The sequence below is a fragment of the Macaca mulatta genome, chromosome 10 (assembly GCF_049350105.2).
Source record: "Macaca mulatta isolate MMU2019108-1 chromosome 10, T2T-MMU8v2.0, whole genome shotgun sequence".
NCBI lineage: Eukaryota > Metazoa > Chordata > Mammalia > Primates > Cercopithecidae > Macaca > Macaca mulatta.
Genome location: NC_133415.1, coordinates 79,189,670 through 79,205,942, shown reverse-complemented (window position 1 = coordinate 79,205,942; position 16,273 = coordinate 79,189,670). Strand labels below are relative to the sequence as shown.

At 47.1% G+C, this 16,273-nt stretch overlaps 1 protein-coding gene across 9 annotated transcripts in view; it reads right to left on the bottom strand.

Moving 5' to 3' along the window:
* Positions 1-1,410: 1,410 nt before the first annotated feature.
* SLC23A2 (solute carrier family 23 member 2) overlaps positions 1,411-16,273 on the bottom strand; it is a 150,092-nt gene continuing 135,229 nt past the window's right edge. For 4 of the 9 annotated variants that reach the window (XM_077948953.1, XM_077948956.1, XM_077948954.1 and 1 more), the window contains 5 exons: positions 12,467-12,596; positions 11,630-11,767; positions 8,364-8,459; positions 5,939-6,205; positions 1,411-5,533 (listed from right to left, as the gene is read on the bottom strand). In XM_077948953.1, the coding sequence (XP_077805079.1) occupies positions 5,973-6,205; positions 8,364-8,459; positions 11,630-11,767; positions 12,467-12,596 (597 nt within the window). In that variant the 3' untranslated portion in view covers positions 1,411-5,533; positions 5,939-5,972. 9 annotated transcript variants of the gene reach the window in all.

Genomic DNA, 16,273 nt, shown 5'->3' with positions numbered 1-16,273 from the left:
ATGCCTGTAATCCCAGCTACTTGGGAGGTTGAGGCAGGAGAATCGCTTGAACCCGGGAGACAGAGGTTGCAGTGAGACAACATTGTGCCATTGCACTCCAGCCTGGGCAGCAAGAGCAAAACTTCGTCTCAAAAAAAAAAAAAAAAAAAAAAAGAATCGCAAAAAATCTCAGTGTTTTAAGAAAGTTTACAAATTTGTGTTGGGCAGCTTTCAAAGCCATCCTGGGCAGCATGTGGCCTGCGGCCTGTGGGTTGGACAAGCTTGCTCTAAGTGAAAAAACACATCTAATCACCTCTGGACCCATCATTATACCCCATCAGGGAGCGAGCCTGTGTATGGAATGGAGCTGCTCTCAGTCCCCCAAAACTCAGCATTTCCTGACCTAGTCTGAATACTCAGCCTCAAAGTGGGCATGGCTGGTGAGACCCTCTCTCTGGTCACCACTCCCAAAATGTCTTCCACCTCCAGATGTGTTACTGTAATAACAGACTCAGAATTTCGCCCCCAAAGTCCAAAATGGGCGCACTCTCTTTTTGAGGTCTCTGAGACTTTACTTCCTCCTTCCACATCCTCGCAAGAGTCCTGCCCACATCTCTGGTTCTCTGGGAACGAGGACTGATTGTCCCTTTCCTATAGCTTTCATTGATCAGTCTGCCAGGCACCTGACAATGAATAACGCTCATGAACTTGTTGAATTGAATTTCTTATCAGTTGATTTCCTCCCCTAGGTGATGACTTTTAATTAATTACCATCGGCTTTCTGTACCTGAGGCTTCCGTATCCTTGGATTCAACCGAGGATTGAAAATAAAAAGCAATAAAAAATAACACAATAAAAATGTAAATATAGAAACAATACAGTATAACAACTATTACATAGCCTCTATATTGTATTTGATATTGTAAGTCATCTAGAGATGATTTAAAGAATACAGGAAGATATGCATAGGTTATATCCAAACACTATACCATTTTATTTTTTTGAGACAGTCTCACTCTGTCATCCAGCCTGGGGTACAGTGGTACGACCATGGCTCACTGCAGCCTCGAGCTCCTGGGCTCAAGCAACCCTCCCACCTCAGCCTCCCAAGTAGCTGGGACCACAAGTGTGCACCACCATGTGTGCCTAAGCATTTTTAGAGACCGGGGGGGGGGGGGGTCTCACTATGTTGCCAAGGCTGGTCTCGAATTCCTGGGCTCAAGCGATTCTCCCGCCTTGGCCTTTCAAAGTGCTGAGATTACAGGGGTGAGCCCCCGTGCCTGACTTACTATGCCATTTTATATCAGGGACTTGAGTAGCCTCGGATTTTGGTATCTGAGGAAGTCCCAGAACCAATCCCCCACAGATTCTGAGGGACGACCCTTTATTCTTAAAGAGTAGCCCAAGAAGGAGGCACGTGAAGAGCAAAACTGTGTCCAGGAGAGCTTTTATTTGTACGGAACAGTTTTAAAAATACAGAATAAAATAGCTTTATCTCTACTATTATTCACAACATCTGGTCCAAATATTACATATTTTTAAAATACTTAAACGTTTAATGAAGCCATGTTAGAAAAACAATATGAAAATTCTTTTTAAAAACTCCATAAAAGAATTACACATCTCAAAAAACAACCCCACCCCAAATACCCTCGATATGCAAAATAAAAATAAAAAAAAACAAAACCCCAGAAAGGTATACATAGCCAAAGTCAGTCACAAAAACTCAAGGAAAATATAGGCATCCCCACTGTTTTAAGAACAGTCAGAAATGTATTAAGGTGTCAAATGAAGACTGTTACTAACGAACAGAAAAGGAGGGTCATTTGAACTGTCAGTAAGATGGCAACATGGGGAAGGGTGTCCTAACTGCCTGGAAACACGCACAGCAATGCTAAGGACGTGGGAGGGTAGAGTGACGCTGAAACACAGTCAACACCAACCAGAAAGGATGGGAATGTCTGTGAGGCTGCTGAAGAGACCCCCAACGCTGGCAAAATCAGGTGGCCCTTCTTGCACTACTCAGGTTTTGACTGCAGGAGGGGCAGAGGGTGGTCTATGTCCTAGTCCCTGTGTCTAAAAAAGTAATGAGGGGACAGAGTACAACAGGCAGCACGTAAGTCCCTGGGCTCTTTTCTAAAGCCAAGGGGAGGCTCCCTGGAGAAGCGAGCTTTGTGAATGCTCAGGCCCAGAGCCGCACACAAACGCGGCGTGCAGCAGGTGTGGCTGGGTGTGCACAGCTGGCGTCCAGCGACAGCCATGCCAGGCCTGTGCCTGTAGCGAGTGTACACCCCATGCATGGCCACCCCCAGGATGCTACTTCTTCTCTGGCCAGATGGGTTCTGGAATGAGGCTTCTGCTATCGCTCCATATTCACCTTCAGTCTGGCCTGGCCACTCCCATGGCATCCGTATTACTGAAGATGAGACTTGCCAACTTTAAGTTGCTAGTACCAGTATTTCAGCAGGGACATGAATGAAAGAAATAACAACTTAGCTCATGGTCATAAAATATACGTATGGGAAATAAAGTATACACACATACTAGAGATTCATCAATGGAGAAATTCTATCATCACATGACATTGTCATGAAAATTATATCATTCCCTCCCTGGAAAACTGTGACTATTATCCTGGGTAGAAATGTTATTTTGCTATATGGAAATACTGCAATATTCATGCATAAACCAAGTTGTCATCATGAAAGTCAGTATTCTACAGTATAAAGCAAAACCTGTGTGTGAATTTGTTACCATGAAAACGGGAAACCATCAGGACCTATGATGCTTCATTCTGGCTTGCCTTGATCAATCCCAAGAAACTAAAAGTTAGCACTTGAAATCCTCTTACAGATTCTGAAAGTAAATGTATCAGTGAATCTACATTTAACTCCCTAATGAGAATGAAAATTGCTTACAAAGACTAGAGTCACTTCCCATTATTCTGTGAAGCAGGGGTGGGGGTTCCCCATCCCCCACTGTGAATATGGCATCACCTCCTGTCCGTATTCACACTGTCTACGTTTCATGTTGGCATCACCCACACAAATGCTTTCTTTTAGGGACCAGGCAGGTGACCTGGGAAGGTGGTGAGGAGGTGGTCTCTGTGGAAACTGGAGACTAACTGGCCTGCAAGAACATTCACGTCCAAAATATTTTAGAACACTCTACAGGCAAAACAAAGTATGGGGTGGTGGTTCAAAGCCCCAGCAATGCAGGCCAATAATGTGAATGGGAAGTGTCATGACGCAGACTGCGGATGGCCATCGTGTCCCCCGATATCTCCCCTTCAGGTGTGTGCTTAAACCCAAGAAGCAGATGAATACGTTCTTTTTCTTTCAATTACAAACTTTCATTCTGTAGCATATTTTCCAGCAGGAGAACCACTTCCTAAAATGGTGTGTGTGTGTGTGTGTTACATGTTCGAGTTTATTAGTCATTAGGGGACTCCAGTCACTCAAGGCTGTGCACAAAGTACCAGATTCAGCAGGGGTATCTAGTCAGGCTGCCCTCTTTGCTCCCTACCTCCTATCCCCTTAACCCTCCTCGGACAGAATATCGGGTTGGCCCCAGTGGAATAAGAAGAACAGGAAACTCTCATTCCAACAGGAGTTGAAAGTGTAGGGCTTCCTTCCCCGTGTGAAGGCCCACAGAGGGCACCCCACACGTTAGCAGAGTTGAAGCCTCCTGATAAAACCCGGCCCAAGGAGGGGCTTCAGAAGGGAGTGGGTTTCTGGATGGCTAGAGCACACACCTTGAGTGTTATACAGTGGAAGACGCCCAGTCAAGCTGAAGAGAAGATGCCCCTGGATCACCAATGGCTTTCAGGCTTTTATTTGGATATTTGGTCTTTCTGCTCACCTGGAGAGCTAGAAGATTGCAAATCTCTGGGATGTTTAGCAGTTTACCCCACTTTTCGGAGCAGAGAAACTGGAGATGTTGAGCAAAATCCAAACAGAAGGAACTGAGAGCAACCCAGTGCAGGAGGGCTGCCAGCCTCAAGGGCGTCCCAAGGCAAGAGGGATGGAAACCATGAGCCAGTGTGCTTCTAATGTATGCATCAAAGACACATTTAAAAGAACGTACAAAATTAGATGTAATTTAGCATCTAAGTTCTTTACTTAATCTGCAGCAAGGTTTTGGCAAAATAATGCAGTGGCTCCAAGGTGTTCTTGCCAGAATAAACCTTGAAGCCCCAAACTTCCAGGAGTGAAGGGGGCTACAGTGACATGGCAATGCCGCGAAGACAGCGCCGCCGCACTGGAGAGCTGAGCCAGCCTGCGGCCGAGGGGGACAGGAACGCACCGTGTGGACACCAGGCTGCCAAGAACCATGCTCTGCCGCTGGAGACAGGAGACAGGCACCCACGCAGCTGACCAAAGCTCGACCAGGCCAACGGCCACTGAAGATGCAGCCACCTCATGAAGCGGGGGCACTGCTTCATATCTCAGGCTTTTTCCTTCTCTGAAAAACTTCAAACCAAACCAATAGGAGTCATTTCTCAGGAAGGATTTAGTGTTATTAATTAGAACTCTCTTAAGTGAGATGGAGCCTGTTGGCTGCTTTTATCATCACCTTTGGCCATGACCTTCACCTGTAAAATCAAGATCTAATGGACGTGCAACATGGCAACCCACAGGAAGTCTCCTTAAGCCACGATTGCCAAAAGCGACTTTCAACAGAAGCCCTGGAAAGTGGGACCAGCTGGCCGACAGACCGTTCCACGTGGCGGCTCTGCATGTTACCTGCCCCAGCTTCCCTTCTTCACAAAACAAATTCACGTGTAACTTGACCCATGGTTTCTGGGCTCTGGTCCAGTAGTCAGTTTTGATAAATAGATTAGGCATTACAGTATTTACACTTTCATGGTATCAAGCAATACAAAACACAACCACAACAATGGTTACTGGCCTTCAAAAGCCGTTACAACAAGCTTCCCTGATGGCATCCACAGCTTTACAAATGCTGGTTCTTTTCTTGATGGAGGGAAGAGTGGGGTGGGGGACAAGGAATAGAGATGCAAGGAAAAAGGGTCACATGGAAAACACTGATTTCCAAAATCTGCTATAGTCAATAACATTAAATAGGAATAAAACCTTGTAATTATAGACGCGCGCGACAATAACATCCACATGACGGCAGAGCCAAGACGCCCATCAGCTTGTGTGACTGGTGCCTTGGGTGGCACTCTACACTCATCACACCGGCCAATAGTGATAAATGCCAGAGAGGGTGTCTCGGCCACTGGTGAAGTGAAAAGAGGCCAGTGTGCACGTGCTGGCCTGGTCAGGGCCAGGGTGGCCAAGAGAAGGCGCAGCCAAGAATCAGATATTGGCTTCAGGGTCCTTTCCTTTTCCCTCCAATGCCCCAAACAGATGTTCATTCAACATCTGTGCAGGGCTTACCCATGGCCTGACCTGGGCACAGGGCAGCCACGCCACTGTTTTCAGGTCAGCAGCCTCCTCCTCCAGGAGATCAGCGACAACAGAATCATGCTGGGCCAGTCAGTCATGACAGCGCGAGGATACTGGTGCCCCTTGGTCAGAGGAGGTCTCTGCGGGCACAAACGAGGGTCAAATGACAAGGAAGCAGGTCCAGGGGCTTCGGAGAGAGAGAGAGAAAGCCCTTGGACTGGACCCTGGAGGTGGCTTACAGGAAAGCCAGCCCCGGGCAGTGGAAGGGAACTGAAGCAAGGAATTGCTGCAGATTTTAAATGCCCACTCCCAAGGGAGGACTGGAACTTCAAACTTAGTGACCACGGCCAGCAATGGACACTCAAAGGGCAAGGGGTCAAGGGCTTAAATAAGGAGATAGGCGAGACACCGTATTAGGCACTATCACCCCCGCAGAAGAAAAGTGATTCGCAGTCTGTCTTAGCTCTGGGGCGCAGAATGTAAATGTAGATATACAAACATGTATTTTACTTCTTGTTACCCAGCAAGGAACTACAGATACATGCCTCACTGCGGCCGGGCCACAGGGCACAGCAAAGGCTATCCCGTGGCCTGGGAGTCTTCGTCTGAACTCCGGCTGTTGTCGCTCTTCCTGAGGCCTTTCCACGTGTAGCCCACGAAGGTTGGACTGATGGGTAAGTAGCTGAAGCATCTGTATTTTTTTATAATGTTCATGCCAAATGGCAAATTGTATGACTCCATGCCGTCGAGTGATTTGTTCCCTTTGCCCACGCCCTTCTTCCATTTCCGGATTCCTCTTTCCTCTGGAGTACCTGTCACACACATCCCAAGATAAAACAAAGGAATGCTTCGTTTAGCAGCTCTACTGAGAATGAAACTGTCGTTACACACACACACACACACACACACACACACACACACACACACACACACACACATCCCAAGATAAAACAAAGGAATGCTTCGTTTAGCAGCTCTACTGAGAATGAAACTGTCGTTACACACACACACACACACACACACACGGTCCTACAGATCAAACCTGCCCAGGTGACAGCTAAGAACACCTGTGGAGTTCAAGGTGCTCAGCTATCCAGTGCCCAAACCAGAAGTCTAAGAAGCACTAACCCCTCCATGTCCCTCATTCAAGCAATCACCTAATGGTCTTCCGACCTCCCTATTCTTCTGTGTGACCCATATTCTCAATTATCACTGTTAGGGTCCAGCCCAGGCCATGTTATTGCTTTCCTGGTTCATTCTATTGGTCTCCCAACTGGTTACCTAAGTCTTCCGGCTCAGCACCTCCTGCCCTAAGTCTGTTCAAAAACTACCTCTCTAGGCCAGGGGTGGTGGCTCACACTTGTAATCCAAGCACTTTGGGAGGCTGAGGTGAGAGGATCACATGAGGCCAGGAGTTTGGACCAGCCTAGCCAACATGGTGAAACCCCGTCCCTACTCAAAATACAAAAATTAGCTGGGCGTGGTGGTACACGCCTGTAATCTTAACTACTCAGGAGGCTGAGACAGGAGAATCGCTTGAACCTGAGAGGCAGAGATTGCAGTGAGCTGAGATCATGCCATTGCACTCTAGCCTGGACAACAGAGCAAGACTCTGTCTTAAAAACAAAACAAAACAAACAACAACAAAACACACAAAAAAACTCTCTAAAATGTAAATCTGAGTTAAAAAAAAAAACAACCCCTCTTTAAAATGCAAATCTGAGTTTGCAAAACAGGGCTAAGTCTTTATTGTATCACACTATGCCTTCATCAACCAGTCACTGCACACTCACCCCCCATCCAGACAGACCCACACTTCATGCTGCTTTGCTCCATTTTAGTGTGTCTGGTGCTGTGGGGGACACACAGGTCATGTATCTGTCGTGCTTCCATGGGGATGAATATCCACCAGTTGGACACTCCTGGCCACTCTGCACCCTGACAGATGGGTCAGGGAGAAAGCTCTGAGCACACAGGGCTCAGCAAGGAAGCTCATGATTTTTTTTATATCTAAGCTCTGCTCTCTCATTAGTATTTCAGAAATAAAGCTGACTTTAATTTCCATCAGCCTGACTGTTGCACCCCTCTCTCAATTCCCTCTGGCTTAGGACAGAAAGAGGGTAGTCGTTATGGACTCTCTTAAATCCAGTGCCTTCCATCTATTCATGTGTGTGATTCCTTCTGCCTTGGTTTCCCCAGCAATCTCTTGATTGAAGTTATTTTTTGGAGATTTTTATTTTTATTTGTTGTTTCAAGGGGAAAATGTCAACAAAACCTTCAAGCCTAAGAATAAGTATCACCCTTCCTTGAAGGCAGGGAAATCTGCCAGTATGTCCATGGCAGCACTTTACAGTGGTCCACAGCAGCCACCTCCAAGGCAGGACCCACATAACATCCTCGTCTGCCACCCCAAGCTCAGCACAGATGTATCCATAAACAGGGATCATGGGTACTGGAGAGGCAGCTGCTTCCAGGCATCTCTTGTCAATGATCTTAGACCCCTGATCTCAGCCTTTGCCCCTGGTCTTCTACTGCCTTTTGGTTTTAGTTGGTTGGAAGCCCACCTTAGTAACAACTCATTTAAAGGACAGTCTCCCCAGGTAGAAGTGCTGCAGGCTGTGCCCACCTCTCTCAGATCAGACGAAAGCCACACTGCAGGGCCTCTGGCACAGGCTGTGCAGGGGGGCAGGAACCTGGCCTGTACCCATCCCACTGCCATCTCACCACACGCAGCAAACTCACCTGCTGTCTCCCAAAAGTCCTTCAGGAGAAACAAAATTAATCAGTTTATTTAGCAAAAAACTGATCCATACGCAGAGGCTGGGAGTGCCATCGCAACTGTTTTAGAAAACAGTTATAATTAGTGATGGCTTTGAACTCACTGACTCTTCCCGTTTTCCATTTCTATTTGGCAAAAAAGTAACATATATGTTTAAAAAAAAAAAAGTGTGTTTGATATATACCACATACCTGGGATGGTGTTATCCAGGATAAAAGCCACACAGCCCCCTACAAACATAGCAGTTGTGAGAAGGACGTTCAAGACTTGATCGATTCCTGTTATCCCTAGAAAGAGAACACAGCCATAGAGGTCAGTGCCATGGCAGCGGTGAGCCTGCCCTTGACTTGGGAAGGGGCAATGATGTGGGAAGAACTCCGCCAATCAAAGCAGTAAAGGAAAGTGTAAATTTCTTAGTTGTGCACGTGTAGATGAATTTTTGCTGGTAATGTTTTAAACTACGATGAACACCTTCAACAACAATCCAAAGGTATCTTCATAAGAAGAATTCCCAACAGTGGTGCATAGAAGGTGAATCTAAAAGTGGCGTTCACTCTACAACCAACTGTGAAGCCACAGGGGTGTAGTCGGTGGATTAAAAAAATTCAAAATAAAAAGAAAATGGTAGTCATAAGGCTGAGAAAAAAATTACAAAGTGAATAATAAGATGACAAAAATATTTCTGGTACGTACAATCATACAAGACTTTTCAGTATCCTGGGTTACCAGTTAGTGCTCAGCTGCTTTTAATCAGGAGCAACTGGATTTATAAAGATGTGCTCCCCGTTTTAGCCAGGACGATCTTGATCTCCTGACCTTGTGATCCGCCCGTCTCGGCCTCCCAAAGTGCTGGGATTATAGGCTTGAGCCACCGCGCCCGGCCAAAAAAAAAAAAAAAAACTAGCCGGGCGAGGTGGCGGGCGCCTGTAGTCCCAGCTACTCAGGAGGCTGAGGCAGGAGAATGGCATGAACCCGGGAGGCGGAGCTTGCAGTGAGCTGAGATCCGGCCACTGCACTCCAGCCTGGGCGATAGAGCGAGACTCCGTCTCAAAAAAAAAAAAAAAAAAAAAAAAAAAAAGATGTCCTCCCATGAATATGATTTTTTTTTTTCGAGATGGAGTCTCGCTCTGTCGCCCAGGCCGGAGTGCAGTGGCGCCGTCTCGGCTCACTGCAAGCTCCACCTCCCGGGTTCACGCCATTCTCCTGCCTCAGCCTCCCCAGTAGCTGGGACTACAGGTGCGCACCACTGTGCCCGGCTAATTTTTTTTTTATTTTTTAGTAGAGACAGGGTTTCACCATGTTAGCCACGATGGTCTCGATCTCCTGACCTCGTGATCTGCCCGCCTCGGCCTCCCAAAGTGCTGGGATTACAGGCGTGAGCCACCGTGCCTGGCCCCGAGTATGACATATTAAATGTAAAAAGCAGCAAGAATCTCGTTTATCCACACAGTTTCCACATTGAAGACAGAATGATCCTCAACAGAAAATCATAGGCACTGGTGAGGATGTGGAGAAACAGGAACCCTCCTACATGGCTAATAGGAGAGTAAAATGGTGCAGCCGCCATGAAAATGTTTGGTGGTTCCTCAAAAGGTTAAAAATAGAATTACCACATGACCCAACAATTATTCCACTCTTAGGTATATACCCAGGAAAAATGAAAACAAATACTCAAATATGGCCCACACTGATTATTTGTGAATTACGTGTTTGTGAAATTGCCTATACACTAAAATTTATTTGTAAACCCAAAATGAATACCCTTGGTGCCTTCATGGGTATACAGAGCCGTGAAAAATCTGAGCCACGCCACACACATTCCTGGCTGATGTCAAACAAGGTGACGCTCTGCCTTGTTCTGGTCTCATCCCGTAAACAAGAGTCCTTTTTGCGGACTATGTAGTGCCATGTCTGTCATACCGTGTGCTTTCCGTTGGTGATCTCACTGTTTAAAATGTCCACCAAGTGGTGTGAAGTGCTCCCTGATGTTCCTACACATTAGGTGGCTGTGGTGTATGTTACAGAAGATCCATCCAGACAGGAGCTGTGGCATTGCTGGCTGTGTTTCCCCAGCAATGGTTCAACATTTGCTAATACTGCCTGTGGCAACTCTACGGAACATAACTTCATGAATAATGATAACTGACTGTACTTGCACATCAATATTCACAATAGCCAAAGGCCAGAGACAACCCAAATGTCCATCAGTGGGTGAATGGATAAACAAATTATGGTATATACACATGGTAGAATATTATCTAGTCATAAAAAAGGAATGAGGCCATGCACAGTGGCTCACGCCTGTAATCCCAACACTTTGGGAGGCCGAGGCAGGTGGATCACTTGAGGTCAGGAGCTCGAGACTAGCCTGGCCAACATGGTAAAACCCCATCTCTACTAAAAATACAAAAATTGGCTGGGTGTGGTGGTGGGTGCCTATTATCCCAGCTGCTTGGGAGGCTGAGGCATGAGAATCGCTTGAACCCAGGAGGTGGAGGTTGCAGTGAGCTGAGATCACGCCCAGGCCTGCACTCCAGCCTGAGCAACAAAGTGAGACTCCATCTCAAAAAAAGGAATGAAGTACTGCTACATGCTACATGGATGAATCTTGAAAACATGCTAAGTGAAGGAAGCCAGACATAAAAAGCCCCATATTATGACTATACCTAGAATAGACTGTGAATCCATAGAAAGAGAAAGCATACTGGTGGCTGCCGGGGGATGGGAGCAGGGGGTGATGGGGATTTACTGCTTAATGAGTTTGAGGTTTTATTTTGGGGTGATGAAATGTTTTGGAAACTGGACAGAGGTGATGGCTATACAACACTGTACTAGATGCCACTGAACTGCTTGAAGTGGTTAATTTTGCTATGTGAATTTCACCCACAAAAAATATCTGTATAAACAAATGCTCCTCAATTCTGCACTGGCTAAGATATTACCAGTAGCAATGGCTGTGTCTTGAGATGGTTCCTCCTTTCTACATTCTTCACGACATTGCAGTATTAAAACAAAAGGAGGAGTTAAAAAGGTTAATCTTGAATGCACAAGCCACATGATTTTGCTCTGAGGATTTAATAGGATGGATATAAAATTGTAGAATAACGTGTTCAAAGTCTATGAAGTTGAGTTTCAAAAAAAATATCTTAATGGAGCATTAGTCTATTAAGATAGACTAATGAAATCAAAAGGATTTAGAGAGAGGTGTTGTCTCAAAGGAGAGGGTCCCAGTGAAAAAGAGACCTCAGAATCCATGACTGTCACGTGTACACACCAGTGGGAAGCCCACAGGGCTTCCAGGTAACTGCCGAAAAGTGAGATTCAAGAGAGATCCACAGACGCATCTGCACCACAGTTCCTGGAGGCCCAAAGTCCTCTCCAATGGGCAAAGAGCTGCGTGTGGACTGGTGGCTGTGGTTCCAGCTCCCACTCCAAGATGTAAAGCCCATTTCCTTACCTGTGACCAGAGGGTTCTGTCTTAGGTAACTTGGAAGGACGAGCCCAAAGAAGATCGAAAATCCAAGCACAAAGAGGTTCCGGGAAGAATTTAAATCAATGAACTGCAGGTTAGAGAGGCCAACAGCTGTGATCATTCCTGGAGAAAAACAAACCAGACCACAAGCTCTAGCACCACTGCAGCGCAGATAGCCCACTGCTCAGGGCAGGTGAGGGCAGGCTCCCTGGCACCCCTTCTCTGTCCAGCAAAAACCAATGAGACCAGTGCAGGGACAGGAACGGGGATGTGTGGGGTCAGACTGTGGCCACCCCAGGCTCTAAGCAAAATGACCCTCAGCCTAAGCACTATTTAGGCTTATATAGGAGCATAAACACCACAAGGCATTTTGTTTGTCAAATAGAAAACTAAGGACATTGGTTCCCTCTCTACACACACATTGTGATTAAACAAGGAGACCTACCCAGATATCTGGTGCATGTCTCTGGTTATTACAGCGAAATAGCGCAGAGATCAAATCCAGAGTCCCACTGTAAAAATGGTCAGTTTTAAGTGGCCCATTCAGAGGGATGGTATTTGAGTTAAACTGGCCAGAAATACTAAAGAGATTAAATTTAATCTAAATGTTCATAGCACAATTACATCTTACTGTTGGTTCCATCTTTAATATAACTTCAACTCAGAGAGTGATAAAATTTTTCATTTTTTGAAGGCATATCCTTTGTATTTTAAAACAGAAATTTATCATTACCTTCTTACTGAAGGGAGTCAGCAAAAACACCATGATCCCTATTAAAAATTTGGAAAAGTAAAGCAAAAAGCCAGAGAGGGGAGTCTTACCAAAGAGCGTGCAGAACAGGGCTCCCAGCACAGGATCTGGAAGGGACGCAAAGAGGGCACTGAACTTCCCGATCATGCCCAGGGCGAGCATGAGGGCTGCTCCACACTGTATCACGCGGCGGCTGCCGACCTGCAGGACACACGGGAGACCGGGAAACAGGGACTGATCTCCATGCAAAATCACCAGGAGTTACTAAAGAACACAGACCGGAGATACCCATGGCCTGGCTCGCTACCTTCCCCTCCTCCTCAGCCCACTCTTCTCACCTCCACTATGGGGACCCTGAGGGTCGCCCTCTGCATCTCCACGCCTTGGTGACACTCCCTGCACTCAAGCCCCTGGGGTCTACCGCCCTGGCACAGTCATGGGTTGGGATGGCCCTCTGTGTCTCAAATGCAAAGGCCACAGTTTTCCCTGCCTATCCCCTGGGTTCCCGGCACCACACGTCACCAAGGCAACTTTCCCTGAAGCGCTTCAGCCTCAATGCCAACTTCCCCACACCGGAAATCAGACCAAACCCCCAGACATGTCTGGAACCTCCTCTCCTCATGGCGCCCTTCCTGTGAGAGGTGGAAAAGAGAAGGGGCTACAGGTGAGGACATCTGGAGCCTGACTGTGGGCTCTTCTCCCAGCCCGCGTTTAACTGTATGGTCGGGCAGTCCCATATCCTCTAGAGTCTCAGGATCTTCATCTCAGTCATGCACAAGCCTTGTGGTTTTGTGTTTTTGAGGATTAAACAGGACCTGCATAAAACTGCCTGAATGGTAGCTGGCACGCAATGCCACCTGACAGCCGCCCACATGGGCCTGCTGCCTCTGGCCTTTCCTGCACCCACTCCATGCTGCCACGGGGTGACCTTTCTAACACATGGAATTGGGGAGGTTGGTCCTCTGCCTGCATCCTCTGGTACTCATGAAATAAAGCCCACTTCTGAGGCTCTTTCCAAGCAAGCCAGGCAGGCCTTGGCCTGTCTACCTGGACGCCCTTCCCTGTGGCCCCCTCCTAGCCAGATCCCAGACGCATCGTTTTAAACATCACCCAAATGCTCCTCTGAAAAGCATCCTGACTCCAGGACTATTCTCCCATTACAGGCTCCCACAGCACCACGTAGGGCGTATCTGCTACTCCTGATCTCTGCCTCGAAGCAGCTTCTGTCTAGCCTGCTGTCACCCGGACAGTGGGAGGTGGTGCTGGCATCGGGCTCAAGAATCCTGCACTGCGGGCCCCTATTCTGTGCTTCCTCTTCCAGGAAAACACCCTAAGAATGTAAAACTGGGTAAAGCAGGTTCTAGAGTGTTTGGGGGAGTGTCCACAGGATTTATGTATGACCCCAGTGAGGAGAAGGGGGTTGCTTACATTTTAATTAAATAAAATAAGACGAAATTTTAAATGCAATTCCTCACGCACACTGGCCACATCTAAAGTGCCCACCAGGCACACGTGGCTGGTGCAGCTGTGTGTGACATGGTGACCACTGCACAGAACTCTCAAAGGACCAGGGTCAGCCGGTTAAGCCTGATCAGAGCCTGATCTGAGGCTGTGCACATGAGAGACAGCCGCCCAGCTGGACTCAGTCACTGTCCCATTATCCCAATGTGAGACTCCCCACACCACAGAAGGCAGGGAAGCAATGGAAAGATCACTCAAACTGACAAATCAAGCAAAAGTGACTTGTGTTTGCCTGTTACTATGTAATAAGGAAGGCTTTCATTTACTAACGGCCCCAACTTCAGCAAACATTTTTGAGGAACTATGTAATTATTTGATCAAGCTTGTGACTTGTTAGACTGGGGCAGGTGAATGCAAAGATGAGTAAGTCACAAGCTTGATCAAATAATCTCACTGCTGTGCTGTTCCTGCTGTTGGGGGAGCCCAGCAACAGGGAAGAGAACATCTGAAGAGTAGGGGAGGGTTGTTGGAGATGGTCCTGAGGGGTGAGTAAGAGTTCGCTAGTGGAAGAGCATCCAGGCAGAGGAAAGAGCCTATGCAAAGACTCCTGGCAGGGCCAGGCAGGCCTGTTAGGTATAAGGGGCCAAACTGGCCCCAGGGATACCTGAAACTAAATCTGACACGAAAGTGACATCTGGAAGACTGATCTGCCTTTGACGCTGTCAAAAATATATGCAGCAACTAAGCCATTCTTCTGTTTAGTGAATACTGACCAAGTACCTATTATGTTTTATTCTAACTACCAGAGATAGAGCTCTAAAATCCCAGCCCTCCTGGTACTTCCCCAGGACCTTTGTGTCCCCTCTCACAGGGTCCATTCCCTGGAATCTCCTTGGCACCTCCCTCCTGAACTGTGGCTCTGCCTCTAGGACCTTGGAAAAATAGATCCTGGGTTTCTGGTCTTCAACGGTGGTGCAAAATGCAGCAAGGAGAAATGACCTTCCTCTGGACACCACCAAAGAGATGACAGTCAGCGAGATACTACTTGCTCTGTTCCTAGAAATAAACTAAGGGCTAAATAGCGATAATGAAAATTAATGATAATGATGGACTTTGCTGGTCCAGGTAGGGAGGCCCTCAGGTACCATCATTCCTTCATGCAATATAGATATTTATGAAGCACCCACTCTGCCAGGCTACTGTTCTAGGCACTTGGGATACATCAGCTCATTAAAAAGTGTTGGCAAGGTAACTTGTCAGAGTAAGCTAGCACCCTTCAAATTTTAATAAAAAGAATGATTTCCCAAACTACCTTGGTGGTCACATTATATGATGATGTGTTTTAAAGGGGTGCAGAAAGAGGTGGCTTGTTAAACCATCTTCCCCTAAGAGTGCCTTCATCTACAACAATTTTACTCCCACAGTTGTCCCTAGGGATCCTTGAATTAGTTCCAGGACCGCCACTCTCCCCGCCTCAGATACCTACAACCACAGATGCTCAACTCCCTGATATAAAATGGTGTAGGATTTGCATGTAGTCTACATACATCCTCCCATATACTTTATTTTTTCATTTTTTATTTTTTTGAGTCAGAGTTTCACTCTGTCACCCAGGGTGGAGCGCAATGGCACAATCTCGGCTCACTGCAACCTCTGTCTTCTGGGTTCAAGTGATTCTCCTGCCTCAGCTTCCCAAGTGGCTGGGCTTACAGGCACCAGGCACCATGCCTGGCTAATTTTTGTGTTTTTAGTGGAGACAGGGGTTCTATATGTTGGCCAGGCTGGTCTCAAACTCCTGACCTCAGGTGATCTGCCCACCTTGGTCTCCCAAAGTGCTGGGATTACAGGTGTGAGCCACTGCACCCAGCCAACATCCTCCCATAAACTTTAAATCATCTCGACATTACTTACAATCCTTAATACAATGTAATTGTTCTGTAAATCGTTGTCAGACTGCATTGTTCAGAGAATAATGACAACAAAAAGTCTGTACATGCTCATGCAGAACAGTACAGAAACAAACAATATTAGTTCAGAAGCAATATTTTTGACTTGAAGTTGGTAGAACCCACAGATACAGAGGGTTGGCTATCTTATTTGGGATTAGTTATATGCCTGCAAGCTCATGGCAGCAAACTGGCTAAAGAGTGGCATGGCTTAGGCCCCATTCTGTGCTCATGAGATCATTCCCTCATCTCCCCGTGCTCAGCACTGGCGTCTCACCATGGGCAGCAATAGGACTCCCAGGACGATGCTGGAGCAAGTGCCCCTCAGACAGCCTTTCCTCGCATCCCCCATACCAGGAGCAACAGGCAGATGGGGCCATTGGCACACCTGAGGCTGAGCTCTGGCAGGGTCCTGCCAACTTGGGGAAACCAACAAACAAACCAGACATGTGCGTGCATGCCCGGCGGCTC